Here is a 25,819-nt window from a genome sequence, read left to right on the forward strand (position 1 = left end):
TAATAACTCAATATAATAAAAATAACTATAAACATAAATATATTAAATCATATAAATAATTTGTTTGTTGCTATGATTTTTAAAAATTTTCTTATATTTTGATATTTTGCTATATACTGTAAAATATTTAAAAATATTTAACATTTATTTACATCATTTTTAAAACATTCTTTACTAGACTTTGATGCTTAAAACGAACTTATTTTTTAAAAAACTTGTATTTTAGCCGCAATTTTCTTTATATTCATGAAGAGATAATAAAATTTTAACGCTAATCCCCTATATCTTAATTTTGATGTTTTACACAAATCTAAATTTAAAAATCTATTTTGAGAGACAGACAGACAGACAGACAGACAGACAGACAGACAGACAGACAGACAGACAGACAGACAGACAGACAGACAGACAGACAGACAGACAGACAGACAGACAGACAGACAGACAGACAGACAGACAGACAGACAGACAGACAGACAGACAGACAGACAGACAGACAGACAGACAGACAGACAGACAGACAGACAGACAGACAGACAGACAGACAGACAGACAGACAGACAGACAGACAGACAGACAGACAGACAGACAGACAGACAGACAGACAGACAGACAGACAGACAGACAGACAGACAGACAGACAGACAGACAGACAGACAGACAGACAGACAGACAGACAGACAGACAGACAGACAGACAGACAGACAGACAGACAGACAGACAGACAGACAGACAGACAGACATTAAGAATTCAGATCCTTTCAGGAGTTTGTGAATATCTGAAAATAACTTTTTATTTATTGTTAAGAGTTATTGTGTAAAACTTTTGGTGCATTTTCTCAAATAAAAATTCATGAATAAAGTTAAAGAACGGATTGAATGTTTTGATAACTATTGTAAACTCAAAATAAAATCAAGTCTTATATATGAAATCGCTTTTAAAGTTCAGTATTTGACTCAATATTATTTGCATATGAAATAAAAAAGTTTAGACTATTTTTCCTGTATATGACTAATGCAATACAGTTTAGTATATCATATATAGTGTATAATTTGGTATAAACTTTGTCGTCTTAAGCAAAAATCAACGTATAATCCAAAAGAAAGGTCTTTACAATGACAGTGATTCTGATCTCTTGGGATCTGATTTTTTGCTATAAAAGATAGAAAAACAAAGATTTGTTTAACTTTTTGACAAAACAATTATATTTAAATTTAGTTTATAAAGTCTCTCTCTCTCTCTCTCTCTCTCTTTCCTCTTTTATAAGATTGTTATTTATATTTTTATTGTTTAAACAAAACAGTTTTTATTTTAAATCAAAAAATATTTTAGATAACATTACAAATAATACTGTACCTAATAATATAAAAATTTTCCGTTAAAAAAGATTTATTTATAACTTTGTAGAAAATTGTTTATTAGTCAAAAATATAATAATTTGGAGCTAAATAACTATTCGATCATTTAATTTAGCAATTGATTTATTGATGAATTAATATATTTATTTATAATAAATTTAACACAATTGCAATTATTTAAAATTATTTTCAAATATGTTTATCTTTTAAAGATAATTGGAAAGTAATTAAATCAATTAAACGGAAAAATTCAATTTTTACAAATATCTTCATTTATAACTAGTTGAGAATGCTAGAAAGCATTTCCATACGAACTCCTAATCCAAATTAAAAATTAAATAAAAATCAGATGCTTCAGCATAACAAATAAAACTCATTTTTAGTCATATAGGGTTTCAAATGATTCAGTATGACAAAATAAACTCAACTTTAGTAATGTGGGGTACAAAATGACTGAGTATGAAAAAATTAACTCAACTTTAGTTATGTGGGGTATCAAATGGCTCAGTATTACAAAATAAACTCAACTATTCATTTAGTATAAAATAACTAAAATAAATTATTATATTTATTCTAAATTTAACTTAAATTTAAAAAGTATTAACTTAAGCTTCATTTTTTCTATCTTTTTTAAGATATAAAAATTTGTATTCTAATTCCATATATAACTTATTTTTGATGTTTAATTCTAATATAAAAATTAAATAATAAGTTTAAAATTTTTGTACTTTGACCGCCATTTTCTCTATGTTCCCGAAGATATCAAAATTTTAATGCTGATCTCTTATACCTTATTTGAAATCTGAATCCAAATCTGAAGTCAAAATTTAAAAATTCAATAAAAAGCGAACGGAAATATAGAATTCAGATGAAGGAACAAATGAATTTTATTTAATATATTAATAAAATATTATATATTTAATATTAATGATAATATAGTAAGATGATAAAAATGACATTGTTTTACAGTAAAATTTCAATTTTATATTTTAACAGTAAATATCAGACCATAAAAACTGTATAAATATATTTATAAATTGACCAAATATTAAGGTAAATGAAATGACATTTTATAATATTAATACGTATTTAATGTAATATTATAAAGTATTACATTAATGTGTAGTATTAAGATTAATATACAGTTTTAAATTACAATAGTTAAGCATATTTTGATGAAATTTTGTTATTTTAAGACATAAAGACATACATACCTTAGTTGATCATTCAAAGTGATGTATAGTATTGTATGGATTGTATACACTGTGTGCGCAAAATCATTGTCTTCAACATTGTCTTCAATTCACATAAACTAGTAGTCGGTTCACACATTCAATGAATAGATAACAACTGTTTTAAACACTATTGATGTCAATAAAGTTTAAACACTATTCTTAAATCATTTATTACTAAAACTTTTAAATATTTTTACGTTAAATTTGATTTATTATATATACTTGTTTTCAAAAATTTTAAGTTACTTAAAATATGAAATTAAAAATAAAATTGATAAATCACTAAAAGATAACGTTATAATTTGGAATTATTTTTATGGAAAAAGGTAAAATTTATTTTATTTATTTCTAATTTAATTATTTAATATATTAATTAAAAATTATACTAATTATTTATACTAATTACTTATTCATTAAGTATTATATAAATAATTAAATAAAAATATTTATTCTAAATTCACTATTTAGAAACAAATAATGTATCATATATTGTATATTTTCTAAAGAATATAATATAAATAGCATTTATATATTTACCTTATGTAAATTATGTAAGATATTTTATGATAACATTATACTATTGTACCTAGATAATTAAATAATTAACATATATTTTTTATAATGTAAATATAGACCAAAAGCTATATATAGAGCTTTTATATGAATTTTTCAAAATTAATCCCTACTTTAAATATTACTTTATTATTAAATTATTATATTTAATTTTATAATATTATTTGTATCAAATCTAAAAATAAACATTAAATGCTTAACATTATTATAGTCGAAAAAATTTGCAAAAAAATATTAATAGTTAACTGAAATATCAATTAATTGTGAATTTGTTTGTCTGGCGACTAATATAAAGCTAATTAAAAGAAACATTTTATTCTTTTTCATATTAAAAGATCATTTGAACACAAATCAAGACATCCGACAAATGTATTTGAAATAAACGAAATGTTCGTATAATTGCTTTCAATTATCTTTGAACTTAATGTAAATCTCAGACAACAAATCATTTCAAACAAACTTATAGTCAATAAAAAAATACCAAAAACTAGTAAAAATCTATTATCTGAACAAAAAATAATTGAAATGTTTGAACAAATCAAGCAAAACAAGTGGTGGTATTGCTTCACACCATTTTATAGTTTCATTAAGTGGATGTCATGCCTCTTATTATTATTATTATTAAATCAACATTTTGTGGACTCATTTACACATAAGTAAAATAACTATTCAAAAATTATTTCTTTATTTTATGAATCTATTGATTTAGAATAATATAATTTATTTTTAAAAATTATTTAAAATTAAATATAAAAATTTAAATATCTAATAATTAATAATAATTTGATAAATAATGAAAATAATAAAATTATTCTTATAGCCATTCAATAGATAATATAAAAATACAATCAAAAATAAACATAACATTAGTGCCAAAAGTTAGTACCAAATCTGTTCTATACATTGAAAGACAACCTAAAAGTACAACTGTTTCTCCAAATGAATACCAATTGGATATCTCGGATGTCACTGAAATGACAACAAATATTTCACAAAATAATCTCAAATTGGCTTTTCTTTCAAATATGAGTTATCTTTTGGATCAACTTTTGTCTGAAGATGTGTACGACAAACGAATTAGACCGGGATTTGGGGGTAAGAGTTATATTACTTTCATTTTATTTAATTGTAATTCAATATCAATTTAAGTGATGTTTCATTGCTTTAGTTTTTTTAGTATTTTTATATTACAGTTTAATATTAATTTTGATTTATTATACATATATATATATATATATATATATATATATATATATATTTATATAATTAAGAAAAGTATGTTTTTTAAGTAAATTTAATATTTTTATAATAAAGTATAATTTCATAGTAAACTTAAACTAAATCATTAAACACTAAAACTAACTCTGATATGTAATTTTTAAATATAATTTTAAAACTTATTTATAGAAATTATGAAAATTAAAAATTGTTACATTTTTATAGGACAAACCTTTTGAGTTATTGATAGTATTAAATATAAAATATTATACAATTATCAATAGACTATATATTACTTGTTTATCAGTTTCTAAAATCTTAATTTAAATATTTTCAATACTCATAGGACATATACAGTATATTTATTACACATACTGTACAACAGTATGTAATGTACTTTAACATTACATATTAAACTTTGTAATTAGATTTTATATATATATTTTTTATTATATTTATCAATATTGCATAAGTCATGAGTATTAGGAAATGTGATAGACTTGAGACTTGAAATTGTGTGTGTGTGGGTGTGTGTGTGTGTGTGTGTGTGTGTGTGTGTGTGTGTGTGTGTGTGTGTGTGTGTGTGTGTGTGTGTGTGTGTGTGGGTGTGTGTGACAATTTGTGAAAATAGTGTAACTGTATAACTATCATATATCAGTAGATATAGTATTATTATATTATTATTATTGTAAATATTATGGGACATGGCTTGAAAACAAAGCACTCGATTTACAGTACATTATTGACACCTCTTATAATCAAATCATCAAATAATGGCTTAAATTTGTCACATACTTACGTACAATATTGTGTACACTGTATAACATATATACTGTAAATGCATTTAGAAAATACATTGTTATTTGATTTGATTCATGCCTTGAATATCATACATACAATTGTGTTGTTTTTTTTATCAATACTTTTAAATAAACTAATATCCAGTCAATGACAACAATGGTTCTATTATTACTATTAAAATGCTTAGACTTATCTAAACACTACAGCATTAACATTATTATTGGTATATTATTTATATTATTGCAAATTACATGTTATTTAATTTTGTACTAAATATATACGACATAACTAATCGAAAAACTAAAGTTAAATATCAAACATATAATAATTTTTAAAATGTTATATAGATAGGGGTATTATACTGTTTACAGATAAAGGCAGTGAAAACATTTTCAGTGGCACTGATTGTTTGTTAACTACTATACTGTTTGTCAAATTATAATTAATTTGAATCTTTTCATGATTTAAATTTTATGCAATGTTTGGATAAGAAATTTGGATAATTTATTATTAAGTTTTGTTTATTAACTTATTTTTATAAAATGCAATACAAGAAACTATATTATATAACAAATTTTGAGCAATAACATATTTATATAATGCATAAAATGGAAAAACAAAATACAATATTTTATTAATACTTAATGATCATATGATATAACATAATAAATTGCTTATAAAGTAATGTATAGATTACTGCAAATTAGGTGATCCGCTGGAGATTTACACCGATATAGAGATCAGAAGTTTTGGACCAATTTCTGAAAGCGAAATGGTATTCAATCGATTAATTTTATTAATTATTTTTATATTATTATTATTGCAAGTATCGTATAAATATTGTGTCAATATTATATTATAGAATTTTTATAGTTTTTATTATTAATATTTATTTATGCTAATTAAATTAATATTTTTATTTTATTTCTTATCAAATATTTGTTGACTAAAAATATAATAAAATTATTTATTTCTTTTACAAATAAAAAWTTTTTTAACAATATATTTTACGTATGAATGACACTACAATAGATTTATTCAATGGATTGCTATTTTCGTCAAACATGGGTTGACCCGAGATTACGATTTGGTAATTATAGTAAAAATGACATACTTTTGGTATTATCTATGGTTAGCTAAGTTCATAATATCGTATCAAATATAAATACAATATACTACAGTATTATTATATTTTATGTATTTGCATATAATTAACGTAATTATATTATTATTAATTTAATTAAAATTATATCTATAGTTAATATTCTAAGTTTTTAGATATACTTAATATAGTTATAATAGAATATCATTTTTAAGTATTTAATTTAACATTTAAATAATGAATTTAAAAACCTTTTTGACATTAATTATGAAAACAGAAGTTTTATTCATTAATGAAGAGATTTTGTTGTCTTTGTGTTTGAAAGGATTGGAAATTTTTGCAAAGGGTTTGGATTCCCGACACTTCTATATTTAACGGAAGAAATAGTTATATGCATAAAGTGACGGTTCCTAACAAATTCATTAGAGTTAGACAAGACGGACAACTCAGATATTCAATGAGGTTTACAATACATTACTTTTTATAAAACATAATTTCATTAAATATATTATTATTATTATTATTATTATTATTATTAGAATCACAATAAAGGCTTCGTGTCCAATGCATCTGAGAAAATATCCGTTTGATATGCAATCGTGTGGTTTACAAATAGGCAGTTGTGAGTCTTATTATACATTTTTTTTATATTAAATAAATAAAATATATATTGACAAAAGTAGCCGTCAAAACTTAAAAATATTAAAGTTAATTAAAAATATTATGTCAACCTTACCCCTTAACCCCAGCGCTTAACCCTGATGAGATATATTTATATACAGTATTTAATGAAAATGTACTGGAAAATTTCTAGTTATATAGTATAAAATGTTGTAAAATAATTATGCATTTTTTTTTAAGCAAATGCCGAGTTTATCATGATTTATATAATGGCCTCAAGAGATATAAATTATATATTTTTAATATTTGCATCTAATATATGTAAAGTTATATTTGCAGTTAAATGTTAAAATCATATCAGTTATGCTTAAAGTTTTTTATATTAAATATTAATTGAATCTTTTAGTTCGTTTTGTATTCAATCTTAACATTATATACTACACATAGAAACGCTTAGTTTTGACGTTTTGCATCACTTTTTATTCATTACATAATGCATTACTATTTTATATGTCATTAATAAATTAATTTATATTCAATTTATTTTAATTTTTTAATAATTTTTAAATAAAAATTAAAAACACCTTTACAATGTTTTCATCAACGTTTTTGACAAAATACAATGCATACTAACATTTATAATGTGTTTTTTTATAATAATTAATCWTTAAATTTTAGTATTWATTTATTTTTTAAATATAATGTAATGTACAAGTTTGACAGTACTAGTTTATATAATACAATATACTATACAGTAGTATACAATATAATATATATATAATTAAAAGTAATATAGCATTACTTTTTAAAAATTAGAGTTAAGTGCAGTGCTGTACAGTTAAGTAACATTTAAGTGTTAAAATAAGTAAAACTTTGTTTAAATTGAGTAAATGAGAAAAAATAAGTTTTAAGTTTTATTTTGTTACTAAAATTTGAACAATTTATTATCATTATATTTTCAAACCGTGTTATTTGTTTATTATTTTTGATTAAGATTCAAAGTGACAGATAAATAAAAGTTTATTTATAGATAATAAATATAATGGTAAAGATGTCAAATAATGTTAATACAGTATAATATATTATTTGTTGTTTGTATACAATGTATAGTTGCCTATTCAGCCAAAGACATTGTCTACAAATGGAAAGGACAGACCCCTGTAGTGATTAGTAAAGACGTGACACTCTCTCAATACAACTTTGTTAACATAACACTAACAAACTTAACAAAACCATCTTCAGGTATGTCATACTTTTATTTTATATTTATTTTTAACAAATAAAATAATTTTATAATATATTCATAATTACTTATATTTAATTATATTAATATGTATAATAATTTAAATATATTGTTAATATAACCAATATATAAAAAGTATAGTAWACTATAAATTATGATGTATCGATAAAATTGTTAATAAAGTTTATAATAAATATTATAATATTAATGCTAAGAATAATTAATAATGAGATATTTGTGCAAATCATTGATTGCGATTTTAGTATTTATTAAATCTAAACTCTACAATAATTTTGACTATATAGGCAATAATTTATATGTAATTAATAATTACTAATTATACATTTTACCATTATTTATATGATATAACCAAAATTATAATTAACTAATGAGTATCACTATAGTTAATAGCCTATTAGTTATAATGCAAATATGATTTTTAAGCAAATGTTTTAAATGACAAAATCATAGCATCACTGACAATACGAGTGACTCTATAATAATTTTATTTGAATCCTGTATTTTAAATTTACATACAAATTGATTAACATATAGTTTGAAATTACAAGTAAGCATTTGAAATGAAATGCCGCGAGAAATGCATTTCAAATTAGATATCAATATTTGAAAATACAAGAGAGGATTCAATTCACATTAAAATGAATGTTATAAAATTCAATGGATTTGAAACAATTTTTATTGAATAACATTTATTGTAATACTCTCTCTCTCTCTCTCTCTCTCTCTCTCTCTCTCTCTCTCTCTCTTTCTCTCTCTCTWTCTCTCTCTCTCTCTCTCTCTCTCTCTCTCTCTCTCTCTCTCTCTCTTTCTCTCTCTCTTTCTCTCTAATTTTCTCTCTCTCTAACAATTACTTGTTTAGGATTACATATAATAATAGAATTTTAAAATATCTTTAAAGTAAATAAACTAAATTTATAAACAAATTGTTTTTATATCAATAATATTATTAAGATTGTTATATAAGATTCATATAAAATTAAGGGTTCAAATTAATAGTGTGTATTCAATATCTCTTMAATGTTTAAAATWTTATTAAATTTTATAAWAACAATAAATATATACTTTGGAAAAAACTTGTTTTGACTTTGATTTCTATAAATATCGTGACATTTAAAATTTTTAAACTTAACATATGATTATAAACTAATTAAAATTTATATTATATATATATATATAAACTTTTATTACATTGAATGCTAATATTTATTTACAGTATTTCAATGACTTATTGTTTTATTTTTAGTTATAACTTARCAAATGTTACAATATTTTATTGAAATTAAAATCAAATAAGTAAATATTAGTAATCTATTTTTATTTAAATTGATTTTATTTAATACTTAGTTATAGTATATATTTAATCTATTGTATTAAAACTTTATTTTAATTGATTATATTCAAAATGTTTTCCAAAACATGTTGTTTAATAATTAAAATAACATAACTAAGGATTAAAACATATCATCAAAATTAATATAATCATGTTTTATATTTATGATACTAATTTTATATTAAACTTATTGTTTTAATATTTTGCACAATTATTTGTGTAATATATATATATTGTTGAAAATTAATTCTTCAATTAAATTAAGTAAAGAACTTATCTATAAAATACAGATACGATATATCTTTTATAATGACATAAAACATTTGACYTTAAGTTAAATTAATTATTATAGTTTAGTAATATTTTTGTATATTAATATAACTTATTATGATTTCATGTATGTAATAATTTTATTTGCTATTTAGAAATTAATAAAATACAAACATAGAATATTACAAATATTTTGTAATTTAAAAATAAATACATTTATAATCATAATATAATTAAATAAAAATGACAAAATAAAATTAGTAAAAGTAAAAATTACTTAACATTAAATTATTTTATATTTAACAATTTGAGTTTTATATAGAAGATTTAAATTTTGTTTATATTATGTTATATAATGGTAAAAATATATCTTATATACAATTTATAGTATTACAGCAAATTAGAAATTCTAGTGAAATTCTAATATCAAATTTTATTAATATTATATTTAGGAAAAGCATACATTTTTTACTAAATTATAATATATAAATACTAGTGTTGGCAGAGATGAAATGTTTGGTGTATACATGTTGTTGGATACGGTATAATACATGACCAATATTGCCATAGAAAATAAAAGTTAGCGCCACCTAATATCAAAACCATTTTTATTATAAAAAATAAATATTTTTTACAATAAAAATACATATGATATTAATTTTGTATATTATTTCTATATTTTTTCTAAATTTATTTTATTTGTATTCTTAGAAAACAACTATAATATATTTAAAAATTAGTTTTCTAACACCTATATTATCATAAAATAATTTTATAAAGTAATATATAGTTTTAGTTTTTAAGAATGTATAATATGACCGAATAGTATCGTATTGTCCAAAAATTGTTAGCTGAAGGTTTACTATAAATAGTACTAATGTAAAAATTATGTCGTTATATAAAGTAATATCTTAAGTCATTAAACTATAAATTTCATCAAAATCTGACAATTAGTTTTAAAGATATTTAAATTTATAAAAAACAAAACCTGATTATTTTTTTAAACTTAAGACATTTTATATTAAGACATGATTTACTTTAAAATTTATCCATCTATTAATTTATTTTAAAATATTTAATCTATCAACACTTACTTAGGAACAATTCTAGTTTCATATAATTCAATAACTAAATTGGTACTACTCATAATAAGACGGTGATATTAATTTAAATATGACTATATTTTTTACATTAATTTTAAGTATTTAAAAAAAATTAATAGTAAGTTTACAAAAATTTGACCTGTCATTACTTAGAACAAATGTTATACTTTCCTCGCAAATCAGTTGCAAAAATAAATAATTATTACTTATAGTAAAATTATTATTTTATTGTAAATTTAAGTTTATGATCAAGTTATGTAGTTTATAAACAAATGCTTATTAAAAATATAAAATGTTAATATAAAATAACCAATTATATGCTATAAAACAATCAGTATTATAGGTATTTGCTATTTTAATTTCGACAAAATATCTTTACAAAAACAAAAGTTATATAACTTTAAATATAAACATTCAATTATTTTAGTTGTAAACTTATAAATTTATTTATGTCTTATTTAATAGCATTCGTTATTTAAGAAAATCTAATTACTTATTTTAGTCGAATATTTTATCTAGATAATAGTATATATTTTATATAAGTGAGTATTTAGATACTCTTAACTCATTTATAATTTTTGTAAAAATTAATTTTTGTAGTAATCTAATTACTGTATAAAAAGAGTTTATAAGTTAAAAATATAGTAGTTTTTAAAAATAATTTTAGGAGGCGTATAATATGTGGCGTAATTGGTTTACCATGTGCATTGATTCTTTGAATAACTGTTCTTAGTTGACATATTATTAGATTTTATTAAATCTTTATAATAAAGCTACAGCTTAAAATTTTCGGACAATACGATACATACAATATATTGTATTTATACTGCATTATACAAAACCAAAATTCAAAACCTTGTATAATAATTTCCAACCTATTTAAAAGTAAATGTGTTAAAGTTTATTAAACTATGACAATAGTACTGTATATTTTGTAATACACAAATATACTGTATATTTATTCGCATATATAGTATTATAATTATCACTAAAAAATGATTATTAAAATCACTTAAACGCAAACTAAATAAGAATTGATATTCAATAAAATATATTCACTAAAGTATATAATAATAATAAAAATATTAATAAAAGAGTAAAAAGTAAAAGGAAAAGCATAAATAATATGTTTGTTTCATAGAGTGTAACAAAAATTTTGTAGTATATATTCCCATAGGAAATGGGCTCTCATTTGATCTTTTAATGTTAAGCTCAGCACCACATCCTCTCATTTATGCATTTGTTATACAATAGGCTAATCATTGATAAAAGTTTTAACACTTTCATAACTTTTCATTTGCTTTGCATCTTAACATAAATAATGGTAATATATTTTATACAATGTATATGAATATAAATTTTCTATTACCGGTATACTATGTTTTGTGAAAATATAATTTATTTTAATTCCTYAAACTAAAGTTTGTAAATTAAAAATTACTCAATATAAAAAAAGAAAATTGCTATATAATTTTTTTAGTTTATTTTTAAAAACTTCCACAAATAAATTGATTGGCTATAATTGATAAATAAAATACACCAAATAAAATTAATTTGAATTTTGATCAATTATGAAACAATTTATGTAATGATATAATTTAAATACATTATAAACTATTGTATATATTTCAATAGATTTTAAATAATTGATMATATTTATTTATAAAAACTTATTGTTTAATAAAGATGAGAGGTCATCAATAATTGTACGATTTATATTGCAAAGAAGGAGAGGATATTTTATGTTACAAATCTATGCTCCCTGTGCTATGATAGTGGGCGCCTCCTGGGTCTCTTTCTGGATCAATCGTTCCGATGCCGCTGGTATTTATAATGCACTCAGTAATCAATTTCTTCTAATTATAATAAATATTTTTTTAGGTCGAGTATCTGTTGGTATGCTATGATTATTTAATTTTATTTAATTTTATGTTATTTATATGATATATAAATTACTATTATTAATATTAGCTGTTTCAAATAAATTAATTGTAAAAACAATTTTTAATGTTTATAAATTTACATTTAATTAATTTTTAATACTTACTGTATTTAATTATACACTCTATTCACAATATAAACTGTATAATTCCTATATATATATATATATATATATATATATATATATATATATAGAATGTATATTGTTGTTTAATTTTTAATTAAAACACTACTTTTATATTTATTTTTATAAACTTTCATTAAATTCATATCCTGAGGACACTAAAAACAGTTTATCTACTGTATAAATGTTTATAATATATTTACTGCAATATTTTGATTAGACTTATATATTGTATTTCAGTACATTAAATAAAAAAATAACAGTTAATTAAAAACTTATTAATAGGCGCCACAACTGTGCTTACATTAGTTACAATGGGTTTTGGCGGTCGGACATCACTTCCTCGGGTGACTTACGCCACAGCATTGGACTGGTTTATAGTCATGTGTTTTGCATTTGTTTTTACAGCAATGGTTGAGTACGCGTGTGTCAACTTTGCTGACCACAAACAGGCCGAACAAATACAAAAAATATTTAATGAAAAGTTGCGAAAACATCAAATTAAAAAATCCAAAACTAAAATTAAGGTTTGTTTTTCTTTTTTATTAATAATTTCATACTTTTTAACACTTTTTTAATAACATTTGTTTTACTTATCAGAACAAACAAAACTATTGCGAAGAACTCGAAGTTGACATTATTGAAGAAAATGTTGTTTTGACAGAAGATAAGGAAGAAATTATTGTCACCGAAACAGAAGCCAAAGTGGACGTCGAGTTTGTCACCGATAATAAAGATGTGACCGAAGAAACAAACARTCAAACAAATGAAGAATTGAAAAATACAAAGACAAAGGAGTCATCTCATAGTTTCAAGTCTAACAACATTAGAGATATGCCGATCAAACAGTTGGCCCAATTGGAGCCTACAATTGGTAACTATTTGGATGAATGGGCGCGACTGGTGTTTCCCCTAACATTTGCCATTTTAAATCTTCTTTATTGGTATTTATATCTTTATAAATTTGATGACGAACTCGAAGATAATATTGATAACACTCCTAATGTAAACCGAATTATTTGAAATTGTTTGATATTTAATAAATATTTTCAATATTTTATTTAAATTTTTATTTATTTTGGCACTAAAATCATAGATTAAATGTTTTTGAATCATACAATAGGAATTGCTCCGAGAGTTGTAAAATATTGTTTCCTAAAAAGATATTTAGCAAACACTTTATCTGCTCCAACCTATATTATAAACAATGATATAATTAATTTATTTTTTAAAAAAACTTAATAATTTAATATAAAAATTGATACCATTATATCATTTTTGTTTTTGCAAAATGGGATTTCTTTGGCAGAAAAAAGAAATAAAATGGAAAACATATCGGAAGCCAATGAAAATAGTCGACATTCATTGATTAGGTGATCCTTAGAGTTGAATGGATTCAATGCATATTTTTGTCCATTTAATTTGATGGCTTCATCCAAATACGACGACACAAACTTATCCACAAAGTCTTGTTGTAAATCCTTTTCAAATGTGATCATCTGTTTGCGTCCAAATTCATCCAAACAAACTCCTAAATCAAATCCTCTGTAATAATAATCTGAATAATCAAAATCACATAAAATAATTGACGATTGATTGTCTTTAGTCACGTCTCGAACCAATATATTAGATCCACGAAAATCATTGTGTGAGAAGACAATTGGCGATTGACTGGCTTTTAACGCTTTGATAAGCCATTTATACTCATCTTTGATGTTATACTTTGTTAGATATTCTGCATTAACTTCTTTGATGATGTCGTCGATCGGAAAATTACTGAATGCCATGTCATAAGATTTGTCTAAGTTTTGTGTAAACCAATCGTTATGTTTAGGGATTGGGACTCTCATTGAGTGAAATTTTGCTAATTTTTGAGCCACTTCTTTGACTAGTTGGTCATTGAGCTGATCATTATATCTAAATTGATGACTCTATTTCAAGTAATATAATATATAATATACAATTAAAACATTTAATCACATCAATCAAACCTTAATATATTCAATRATCTCTCCCTCATTGAATACTCCGTATACTTTTGGTCCCAAATTATAATTTGAGGCCAATATCCCAATGACTATATCAGAAATTCTTTCATCAGATTTGAACCATTTTTCTCCATAAAACTTAACGGCAACTTCAGTTGGTTCGTCAATAATAGTATCAATTTCTTCATTTAAACCACAATAATATAATTGATTAGTATATCCACCACTAATTCTCCAGACATTTATCTTAGTTATGTCTATTAGTTGCCAAATGCCTCCCAAATATTCAGCACAAAGTTTATGACATTTTTCAACAATATCTTGAGGTGTCTCACCTCTGGTTATTGAAGTGATGTCTTCAAACTTAGTGYTCTCTAACTTTTCATCAGTAAATTTACTCATTTTGTTTAATTAATAAAGTATTACTAATTTAATATAACATACACTTAACTATTTAATTATAATTGTAAAAATTATTTAATAGAAATTTTAATTATAATAAAATAATATTTAAAATATTTTTGTTGCCTTAAAATCAATCAAAAATATAAAGTTTGATTATTCTGACAATTTTTATATGACGTGAGTCTACAGTATATGAGTTCAAAATGTTTGACTTTAAACGATATAAATATATTTATTTGATTAGATATCAAAAAATAAATCAATTGAWAATGTTAGCCTAGCATTGACAGACAAAATTCTAGACGGCATTTAAAATTTTGTCAATAATATTATATTACCAAAAGATATACACATCTCAAATGAGAGGTAGAAAAGCTAAGATAGTTTAATATTAAATTGATTTTGTTGTGTCATTTACTTTAGTGGTTGGTATTAGTCTCATAACAATAATCACAATCACTATGAGAACTATAATTGACTGCAGGTATCACCCAATGGCTCTCAAGGGACTTAAGAGATGATAGGCGTGAAGATGCGGTCATTGAGATGACACTGATTAATGTCATTGAATGGCATTTAATAGCAATTCATATAAAACGGTCAAAATTAAAATTAAATGTAAATATTGTATAACGATTAATAAAATACACAGAAATCAATATAATATAATAAGGAAATCAATAGAAAATAGTTAAACAATATATTAATAAATATAATAATATGTTGTAAAGTCAATTCAGATAACTTTTTTGTGTACTATATTTTGTTTCATATTTCTCAATATTGATAAAAATACTCTTATTTAAATAAATCATTTAATATAAAATAAATATCAATTACTTGCAAAACCATAACTAATATTTTATTTTTAMTGAAAAGTCATTTGTAAATTCTAAACATAATTTAAACACAGATTTCATATGATTTCATAACACAACTAATGCTAAAAATATTAAAATACATATATTTATTAATCATTACTTTAATATATCTTTTAGTTTTAGAGATATTACACTGTCATTGAACTTATAGTATATATATTATATTATATAATATGATATATAAAATTATTGAATTCATGTTAAATAATATTCAGTATTATATCATTTATGTGTTATAAACTATCGGTTATTAAATGTAAAATGACTTCAATATAAACATTTTAATATGAATTTCAATGAATATATGACTGTAATGTGTAATCATTTGTGTAAGCATTTAAAATATGCGCTCAAAATGTTTATATAAATACAATGATATGATATGTCACGTGTTTTACATACATTTTATGTATTAAATTATATAAATTTAATAGTTTTGATTATATTTTATTTTTAATATTAATTTTTGATTACAATAATGATTAGCAATAATGATGTGAAAAGTGAGACAACATATGATGTGATCACTTGCAACACAAACCCAAAGGAGTGCTTCTGGAGAGCCATTGGTAAAGGGTTTGCCGTCTTCTGCATCGGTTTGTATGCAAACCATTGAAACAATTGAAACCATTGATGACTTTTATCAATAAAAATACTTAATTTATTGAAGCATTTGCTGGTATTTATATCATACAGAAGACTAAGAGACCGCATAAGACTCGCTATAGGTTTATATTGCCGTCACTCGTGTCCACTGTTGTGTCGACTGAAGTATTTAGACATAGTTTTGCCAAATGTCATAAACAAACACTTTCTAAACAACAAACTTAATATAATTTTTATATTTTAATTAATACAATATATCATATAATTTGTTTAGTTTTTATATACTCTTAATTTACTATATACTGTATGCTATTTATTGTTATAAATTTAATTWTTATGTTTAAAATTATTGACWTAAAGTTGTGGACATAATGTCGTGAGTTTGCCTCCTATGGACTGCTATTTTATATTGAATTTAAATAAAAATATATAATKATTTAAACAAATTGATTAATTCAATTAGTGTTTTTAATGCTTTAATCACAAACACTATTTTATTTGGTTTAAATACCAAAACTAATTTAGTATTGAAAAATTGAAATTCAATAAAATGTATTAAAATGTATTAAATGCTGAAATTATTTTGCTATTTATAGAATTTATTTATCGTTATTGTTATAGAATTTATATTTTAGTAACAAATACAGTATACTGTAGAGCATTATTGACAAATTAGTTGATCCATACCTAGTAATACAWTAAGTACTTTACTTTACTGTTTACTTATTATATAAAATTTTATTTATGATGTATAACAGTATGATATTTAAACAGGAAAATACTGTACTGTATTGTAAATATGCAATGTATGATATTGTATGCTAACTAGTGATGTTGRCATTAAATTTTAGCAAAAAGCCTAAAATTAAGACTAAAATATACTTTGTTTTCAAAATTTAGATTTATATATACAGTATTTCTATGTAAAATAGTTTTTATTAATAAATGTTTTTTGACTTAATTAGTTYTAAATTATTAAATTACCATGACTCTTTTCTGTTATATATTTATTTATTAATTTTATTCAAACTCACGCAAAATCATTTTAAATTGTTATTTTTAAATTATTAATTAAAATAATTTTTACAGAAAATTTTATTAACAGTWRTTCCAAATTATATATTAATAATACTATGGATTCTTTTTTTTAAATATTAATATAAATTATTTGTTAGAATTTATTAATTTTATTGAATATATTGATTTAATGAATAATTATTCTATAATATTTAAAATATCATTAATATTAAAACAACATTTTGTTAATTAAGTTTGTAAATCTTAACTATTGTTATTGAAAAATTCACTGAAATATTCATCTCTAGTGCTAATAAAAACGATATAAATTGAATGCATTGTTTAGGATATTTTAAATAATTTATATTTTTWAATTTAATAAAAATATACTGTATATTATATGCATGTCAAACATGGTTATGTTGTTGGCTAACAAAACTACAATACATGTATTGTATAATATTATGGTGTAATTGGATTCAATTATTTAGCATTTATATAGTATTCTTGACATTTCAAAATTGAAGGCTTAGCTAAAGGAATGACTTTCTCAGTGATTATTTATTTTGTTGGGCATTGTATTGTATATAATAAACAGYTATAAAATTATGAGGTAAACATATTTTTAATTATTGTTAATTTTTTTATATATTTGTATACTTTTTATATATATTTCTATGCGATATTTGCAAYAATTATTTCCAAATAAGTGTGCAAAATATCATATTAATTAATTAATTACATATACTGTATAATGACTAAAACATTTTGATGTATAGTTAGTATTATATAATAAAGTATTTTTATTTAAATTTATGTCTGTCTTAATTGTAAATCAATTAAATGCCTTTAAAAGGTTTTCCTTAAATGATTAAACATTTTTATTGTCTATTTTCATAATATAGTAATTATTCTTACAATTATTGTTAGTATAAGATTTTTTCAATTTTTAGACATTATTTTATAGTAATAGTAGCAATAAAATTGATAAAAAGAAATTTTTATTACTTAATCGTTTTATATACATAAATATAATGTAATATAAATTGAAACAAACATAAGACAGTGTTTTAATTATATATAATATAATATTAATTTATATGCAAATATCATTATAAAAACGGAAAACATTATTTCCGATATTATTTATATTTGTTATTCAAAGCCATTTCTGATTCATTATAACAATAAATATATTTTATTTTTTTAATTATTTGTGTTAGCAATCATTGCTGAGTCTGATTTTATCTATCATTGCTAAGAATTGAGTAAAAATAATTTATAAAATTAAATAGAAAAATTAATAGTAAAATAGTTTAGAAATAATAAAATATTAACAAATTATCATTTAAAATAAATGTTAGTTTTTTATCTTTAAAAAAAATTATTTATGCATTTTTAATTTATGCTTTAACTTTATGTGACAGATATACTAATATATTGTACTGAAGTACTAAAAGGTATACAGTATTAGTACATTATATTACTAATACTTTATTATTATATTTGTTTAATTTTAAATAATAAAGACGACAATAAAAATAGAAAAATAATAATACTTGATATTAAATCAATGTTAAATTTAATGGTAATAATCATTTTTTTCAGTCAAATAATCTAAATATAAGAGTATTAATGGTTGTCTCAGTTATTAAATTAGACGTCAATAATTGATTATTAACTGTAATATATTGCCACATTAAAGTAGTTATTAATAATATAGTCTATAGTAATATTGAAAGTAATGTAAATTATCTATATCATTTATTACTTTATATTATAGTTATATAATGTATATTTAAAAATAGAAACTAATTAATTCTTAATGGTTATTTGATTTTATAAAATTATATTTGTCATTTATTGAACAAAATAGATAAACTAATTAATATAATTTACATAATAATTATTTAATACCTGTATAATGCGGGCATTACAAACATAAATGCCACTAAATTTATTTATTTCATATCATCTAATCGTATAAATAGTTCTCTCATTTTACTGTTTTATCATTGACTTCAAGTATTATTTATATTTAGACAAAAATCTTATAACAATTATATAAATGACAGATATTTAAACAATAAAATCATTATATAATTGAGTTAAAGTTTAAACAAACATAACATTTATCATAACAATTAAGTTCAAACTCATCACTACATCAGTAATGGGTGTGTTTAGAAATATAACATTTGTGTGGTTCAAGTACTTCCTTAAAGTTTTTATTTTGCTGTCATCTAAGTTATAGTATTCAATATAATTTAATAGTTGTAATAATTTTATTTTTTAAATTACTTATATTGCTATAAATGTCTTGTTTTAGTAAGTGTTGGATTGAGAAATATTAATATAATAATAATAATAATAATAATAACAATAACAATAATCCCAAGCAATCTATTTATGACAATCACTATAAGCACCGGAATCAATGTCATCCCTATTAATAAYAGGACTGGAAGGCCATAAAACACTTTTTTCAAACATACAATGTATTATCTAAGCTAACAATGTATTTATTATGAGTTTCATTACAAACCGGTTCGTGAAATATCAACTTATTTAGTGTTTATTATAATTTATAAAACGAAAGATAATTTATACTGTAGTTTCATTGCACTAAATATTGTTATAATACCATAACAGGTGTTTTGCCAAATGTTAGTTTTTGTTTTTTTTCAACATTAGCTTGTAATTAGTAGATACAACTAAGCTTATTATGTAAGTATAATTGATTTCATTAATAAAATACTATGTTTATGATAATAATAKTATTAATAGTTTTTATTTGTTTAAATTTGTTTATTAATAATTTTACTAATTTATAAAATTATTTAWATTTTGTATAATCTAAAATCTATTTATATAAGATTTAAATTTTTATTAATATAACAACAAATTACTTTAAATGTTTATGAATAATTGATATAAAAATAATATTATTTTTGGATAATTTTCAAAACTAATTGATGTAAATGTGAAATAAGTCATTTAAGACGTAAATCTAAACAATTTATAAAATACTAAGTCTTAAGTTCAGCGATAAAGTCGTCAAATACTGTATAATAAATTGAATGCTCTTATCATTGTTTTTCAAGTAGTTTACATTAATTTATTATTTTTAGTTAAATTTGTGATAAACTTATTATTTTATTATTATTTGTTGATATTATTAACTTAATAAACAACAATTTAATTAAAACTGTTGGTCATTCAATTAAGTTATAAAAATAATAATATTTTGMTATAATATAAATKATAGTAAATTTACTGTAGATTTAGTGATAATTTATGTCACGGACTCAGAAAAACTTTGAAAATTTCAAAAGTTATATAAAATATATAATTATTTCTCTATTTGTTTATAGCTCTCAGAGATAGCATTTGTAACTAACTATACAATACATTTGGAAACACTTATACAATACTGTATAGTAATATAGTGTATATATAATTAATTATTTGTTTATTCAGCAAAATATTATTAGTGTTTTAAAGGCAACATTTTGTCAATAATATAACTACTGTTTTATTATATATTTATTTATTTTTATAAACATTTAATTATATTCAATATACAGTAGTTGTCAATACTGTCGCACAATTTGCTGTTAATTTATTTATATTATGAGATCTACACACAAAAGCTGTAAAGTTGTGCTATATTTTTAGGTTTTTGCAAAATTGCTTTCATATTATATAATTCAGTGTTGAAACAATAAACCGCATATTAAATGAGTGATAGTTTCAAGTAATCATAAATTAATAAAAAGCCAAAAGTAATGAATGCTTTGCCAAACTCTGTCTCTAACTTTCCCTTTTCTCCCTTTCCTCTCATATACAGTATATATAAATTATATTCCGATTCTGTGTTATTCAATAATCCCAACACTAATTTAATTAAATGTTTTTATCATTATATAAATAGTATATGTTATGCATTGTGATGACCGTAAATGACAGCAATAATTGTCAACATTTGTAAAACTCATCATTTATTAGACAACTATTTTTAAAAGCTATTATCGACCTATTATTCAATCAATAATTAAYTGTTTTTATCAAATAAAATGTCTTATATTAATAGTTAAGACAATAATAGCGTATTCAACATAACTAAGCAGTGATTTCTATAAATGTATTGTTGATTACGGCTATTGTGTTGTTGTGAGTGATGTAAAGCACRTGTAGTGTTGACGACAACTACAGACTCGCCCTTACATTGCATTCAAGTTGTTGTCAAACTTATACATGACTTTCACATGAAAACCATTGCTGAAGTCAAGTGTCACTCATAGAGTGATCGACCACTTACTCAATGATCACAAATAACATAATTGGACTCAAATGAGTGGTTATAAAGATAAACACATTTATACCACTTGAAGACATCTGTCATCGCATCCGGTTATTGTCCGAACAGTACTTAACTTTTCATTTGTCATATTTGTGTTTATTTATTGGTTTGTTTGCCATCACATCCACTAAAGACAATGTCATTAAACGATAGTATTTTGAATGAAACGTTTGACACTTTGTTGAAGAGCACTGTYTATGGAGACGACACACCGGGTCTTCAGCAGTTGGCCACACAAAGTACTAATATATCATCAAATATAAGCGATTATTTGATAGATTTGTCATCAACTGGTGATTATCACGTTTGTGTGGACGGCGTAATCATACCGTTTTGGCCACATTATGATAGCACTGGACTTATTATATTTCACGGCATTGTCTACTTGTTGGCACTTATTTACATCTTTGTTGGCGTCGCCATAATAGCCGATCGTTTTATGGCAGCCATAGAGCAGATCACATCTCAAGAACAGGATGTGATTGTCCGCAAACCGAACGGCGATAAAGAGATAATATCGGTTCGCATTTGGAACGAAACGGTGTCTAACCTAACACTCATGGCTTTGGGTTCTTCAGCGCCCGAAATACTACTTTCGGTGATCGAGATTTGCGGCAACAACTTTCGGGCCGGCGATTTAGGTCCCGGAACTATAGTGGGTTCGGCCGCTTTCAATATGTTTGTTATAATAGCCATCTGTGTATGGGTTGTACCAAAAGAGGCCAAAAAGATCAAGTTTTTGCGTGTCTTCTGCATAACAATGACTTTCTCTGTGTTTGCCTACATATGGCTGTTGTATATCTTGATCTGGTCTTCGTATGGAATCATCGAAATATGGGAAGCATTCCTCACATTCTTATTCTTTCCGATTACAGTTCTCATTGCATACATCGCTGACAAACGATTACTTATATATAAGTATTTAGACAAAAGATATCGTATGAAGAGAGGACGCAAAGAAATTTATCAACACTCAGACGTCAGCGACGGTGAAAATGTCGAATTAAATTCTGTTGAAACAAACGGTATTAAAGTTAAGGTAAACGATGTGGAAATTGATGGAGACTTTAAGGTATGTCTTATTATTAGTAAACTATCAATGATTATCAAATATATAGTGATTTTGTTTATTATGGTAATTATATGTTTTGTTTTTAACAGTATATTGATGCCAATGATGAAGATTTGCAAAATATTGAAGATCATAGAGAAGAAATTGTAAGCGTTTTGCGAGATATTAAACAAAAAAATCCTAACGCATCCACTGAAGAATTAGAAGAATTGGCCCGAAAAGAGTTGGATAAACTACAGCCTAAAAGTAAAGCTTATTATCGCATTCAAGCGGCGCGAAGACTAATGGGAAATGTGACTGAATTGGTAAAGGATCACATCCTCAAGTCAATCAACGAAGACTTTGATGGACCGGATGATAATAAGGATGACAATAGCATTAAAATATTTTTTAACCCTAAAGAGTATACAGTTTTAGAAAATATCGGAACTTTTCAGTTAACTATTAGTCGTTCGGGTGGTCTCGAGTCAACTATTTTAATTGATTACACCACTGAAGATGGAACTGCTAAGAGTGGCTCTGATTATGAGGCTATTAGTGGAACGTTATCTTTTGGTCCGGGAGAGCAACACAAACAGATATCTGTTAAAATTATTAACGACGATATCTATGAAGAAGACGAAAATTTTTATGTCCGACTTTCTGCGGGTCGTTATTTAACACCAGTTTCTGAAAGTGATATTCGACCAAACATTTTAATATCAGACTCTGAGGCAAAAGTGACAATTCTTGATGACGACCACAGCGGTGTCTTCTCTTTTACTAATAATATTATTCAAGTACCTGAATCTGTTGGAGATTACCGCTTGAAAGTTTCCCGTTTTGTCGGAGCTCGTGGTCACATAGCACTTCCATTCAAGACAATTGCCGGGACTGCTAAACCTAATATTGACTTTAGAATGATGGACACGAAGATTGAATTTGCAAATAATGAGACACATAAAGAGATTATCCTTAATATTAATAATACTGACAGTTACGAGAAAAATGTAGCTTTTTATGTGGAAATAGGTCAGCCATATCGGGTCGACTCAAACAAGAATATTACCGATGATAAGGGAGCCCCACGTTTAGGAGAGCTCGTCAAATGCACCGTTAGAATAAGGGAAAGTCGGGACTTTAAAGCAACGGTAGATAAGTTGATGCGTCAAAAGAAAGCAGTGACAGCAATCAGTTCTGCCTCATGGGAAGGACAGTTCTATGAAGCTGTGAGAGTGCCGTCACTCACCGCTTCCAAAGAACCCGAAGATGAAGGTGATGTTATAGTTGTCAAGAAGAAATCGATCCTATCTTATATTGTCCACTATTTGACACTGTTTTGGAAAATCTTGTTCGCTTGTGTTCCGCCACCTTATCTCTGGAATGGTTGGGCGTGTTTTATAGTGTCCATTATAGTTATCGGTTTACTTACAGCCCTTATTAATGACTTGGCCTCACAATTTGGTTGTACTATCGGATTAAAAGATTCGGTAACTGCTATTTCATTAGTAGCATTGGGCACATCAGTTCCCGATACATTTGCTTCCAAAATAGCGGCTCTTAATGACAAATATGCCGATTCGTCCATTGGAAATGTGACCGGAAGTAATGCGGTTAATGTATTTTTGGGTATAGGAGTCGCCTGGACTATAGCTGCTGTATATCACGCTGTTGTAGGAACTCCAGGAGGTTTTGCAGTAGATCCGGGAAATCTGTCATTTTCGGTGACTATATTCTGTTTATCGGCTTTGGTTTGTGCCGCAACTCTATTGGCTCGACGATCCAAAGTAGTTGGCGGCGAATTAGGCGGTCCTATGATTTACAAATTGCCGACAACTATACTGTTTGTATCTCTTTGGCTCTTCTATATCATTATTTCCAGTCTTGAGGTCTATCATTATATCAAAATCTAAACACTTGTATATAAAATATATTTTAGTATTTAAAAGGTGTCTAAAGGGCTTTTGGTTGGTTAACTTGTGTTTTACACATTACAGGTATTTTGAAATATAAAATAATTAATATATTGTTAAAAATTATAATTATGCATAATATTAACCAGTATTTATATTAACAGTATTTAAAGGATATTTAAATTTGCTAAGTGTACTGGGTTACGTATGTCTATTTTTGATATATACTGTATATTAGTTAATATAATTATTTTCTAATGTTATTTTACGATTATGTCTAGTTAATTATTTGATATATATTTTACTAAATACTAAAGCTTAAATATTAAATATTAAATATTAAGGGTACATTGGTTTATTATGATAACTTACAACACCGTATTATTAATTAATCATATTTTTAATTTACATTATTTTTATAACTCAATTCACTGTTCATTGACTAAAAATACCATTTTAATCATAAATATTAGCAATTATGTTATTACTATTATAGCATTATATAATTTATATTAAATAATTATTTATCAACTTTTGATAAATCAGAGTTCCTCATGAGATTAAATGATTTGTATTATATTAATAATTATTGTAATCATAATTATATAAATGAATAAACTTTCCAATAAGTTGTAAATATTTTCATTGATAATA

The 25,819-nt window shown here is 23.5% G+C and overlaps 3 protein-coding genes across 3 annotated transcripts; 2 read left to right on the plus strand and 1 right to left on the minus strand.

The window, feature by feature from the left end:
- The first annotated feature begins 4,022 nt into the window (after window positions 1-4,022).
- LOC128963587 (gamma-aminobutyric acid receptor subunit alpha-6-like) lies at window positions 4,023-13,964 on the plus strand. The gene is made up of 10 exons (XM_054310100.1): window positions 4,023-4,262; window positions 5,894-5,961; window positions 6,219-6,317; window positions 6,614-6,750; window positions 6,828-6,910; window positions 8,020-8,151; window positions 12,563-12,700; window positions 12,758-12,772; window positions 13,227-13,444; window positions 13,542-13,964. Exons 1-10 carry the CDS (start codon window positions 4,142-4,144, stop codon window positions 13,962-13,964), a joined length of 1,434 nt encoding a protein of 477 aa, XP_054166075.1. The 5' UTR covers window positions 4,023-4,141.
- A 72-nt stretch (window positions 13,965-14,036) lies between these two features.
- LOC128963589 (choline/ethanolamine kinase-like) lies at window positions 14,037-15,331 on the minus strand. Its single transcript, XM_054310101.1, has 3 exons — window positions 14,933-15,331; window positions 14,207-14,872; window positions 14,037-14,134 (listed from the first exon to the last, which is right to left on the minus strand). Exons 1-3 carry the CDS (start codon window positions 15,329-15,331, stop codon window positions 14,054-14,056), a joined length of 1,146 nt encoding a protein of 381 aa, XP_054166076.1. The 3' UTR covers window positions 14,037-14,053.
- Window positions 15,332-21,785: 6,454 nt separating this feature from the next.
- On the plus strand, window positions 21,786-25,245 carry LOC128963807 (sodium/calcium exchanger 1-like). The gene is made up of 2 exons (XM_054310338.1): window positions 21,786-23,273; window positions 23,363-25,245. Exons 1-2 carry the CDS (start codon window positions 22,338-22,340, stop codon window positions 25,163-25,165), a joined length of 2,739 nt encoding a protein of 912 aa, XP_054166313.1. The 5' UTR covers window positions 21,786-22,337; the 3' UTR covers window positions 25,166-25,245.
- The last annotated feature ends 574 nt before the right edge of the window (window positions 25,246-25,819 follow it).

The sequence above is a fragment of the Oppia nitens genome, unplaced genomic scaffold (genome assembly GCF_028296485.1).
Source record: "Oppia nitens isolate AA-2021 unplaced genomic scaffold, nextdenovo-longstitch-racon4-pilon3 scaffold7_pilon_pilon_pilon, whole genome shotgun sequence".
In the NCBI taxonomy this organism is placed as follows: domain Eukaryota; kingdom Metazoa; phylum Arthropoda; class Arachnida; order Sarcoptiformes; family Oppiidae; genus Oppia; species Oppia nitens.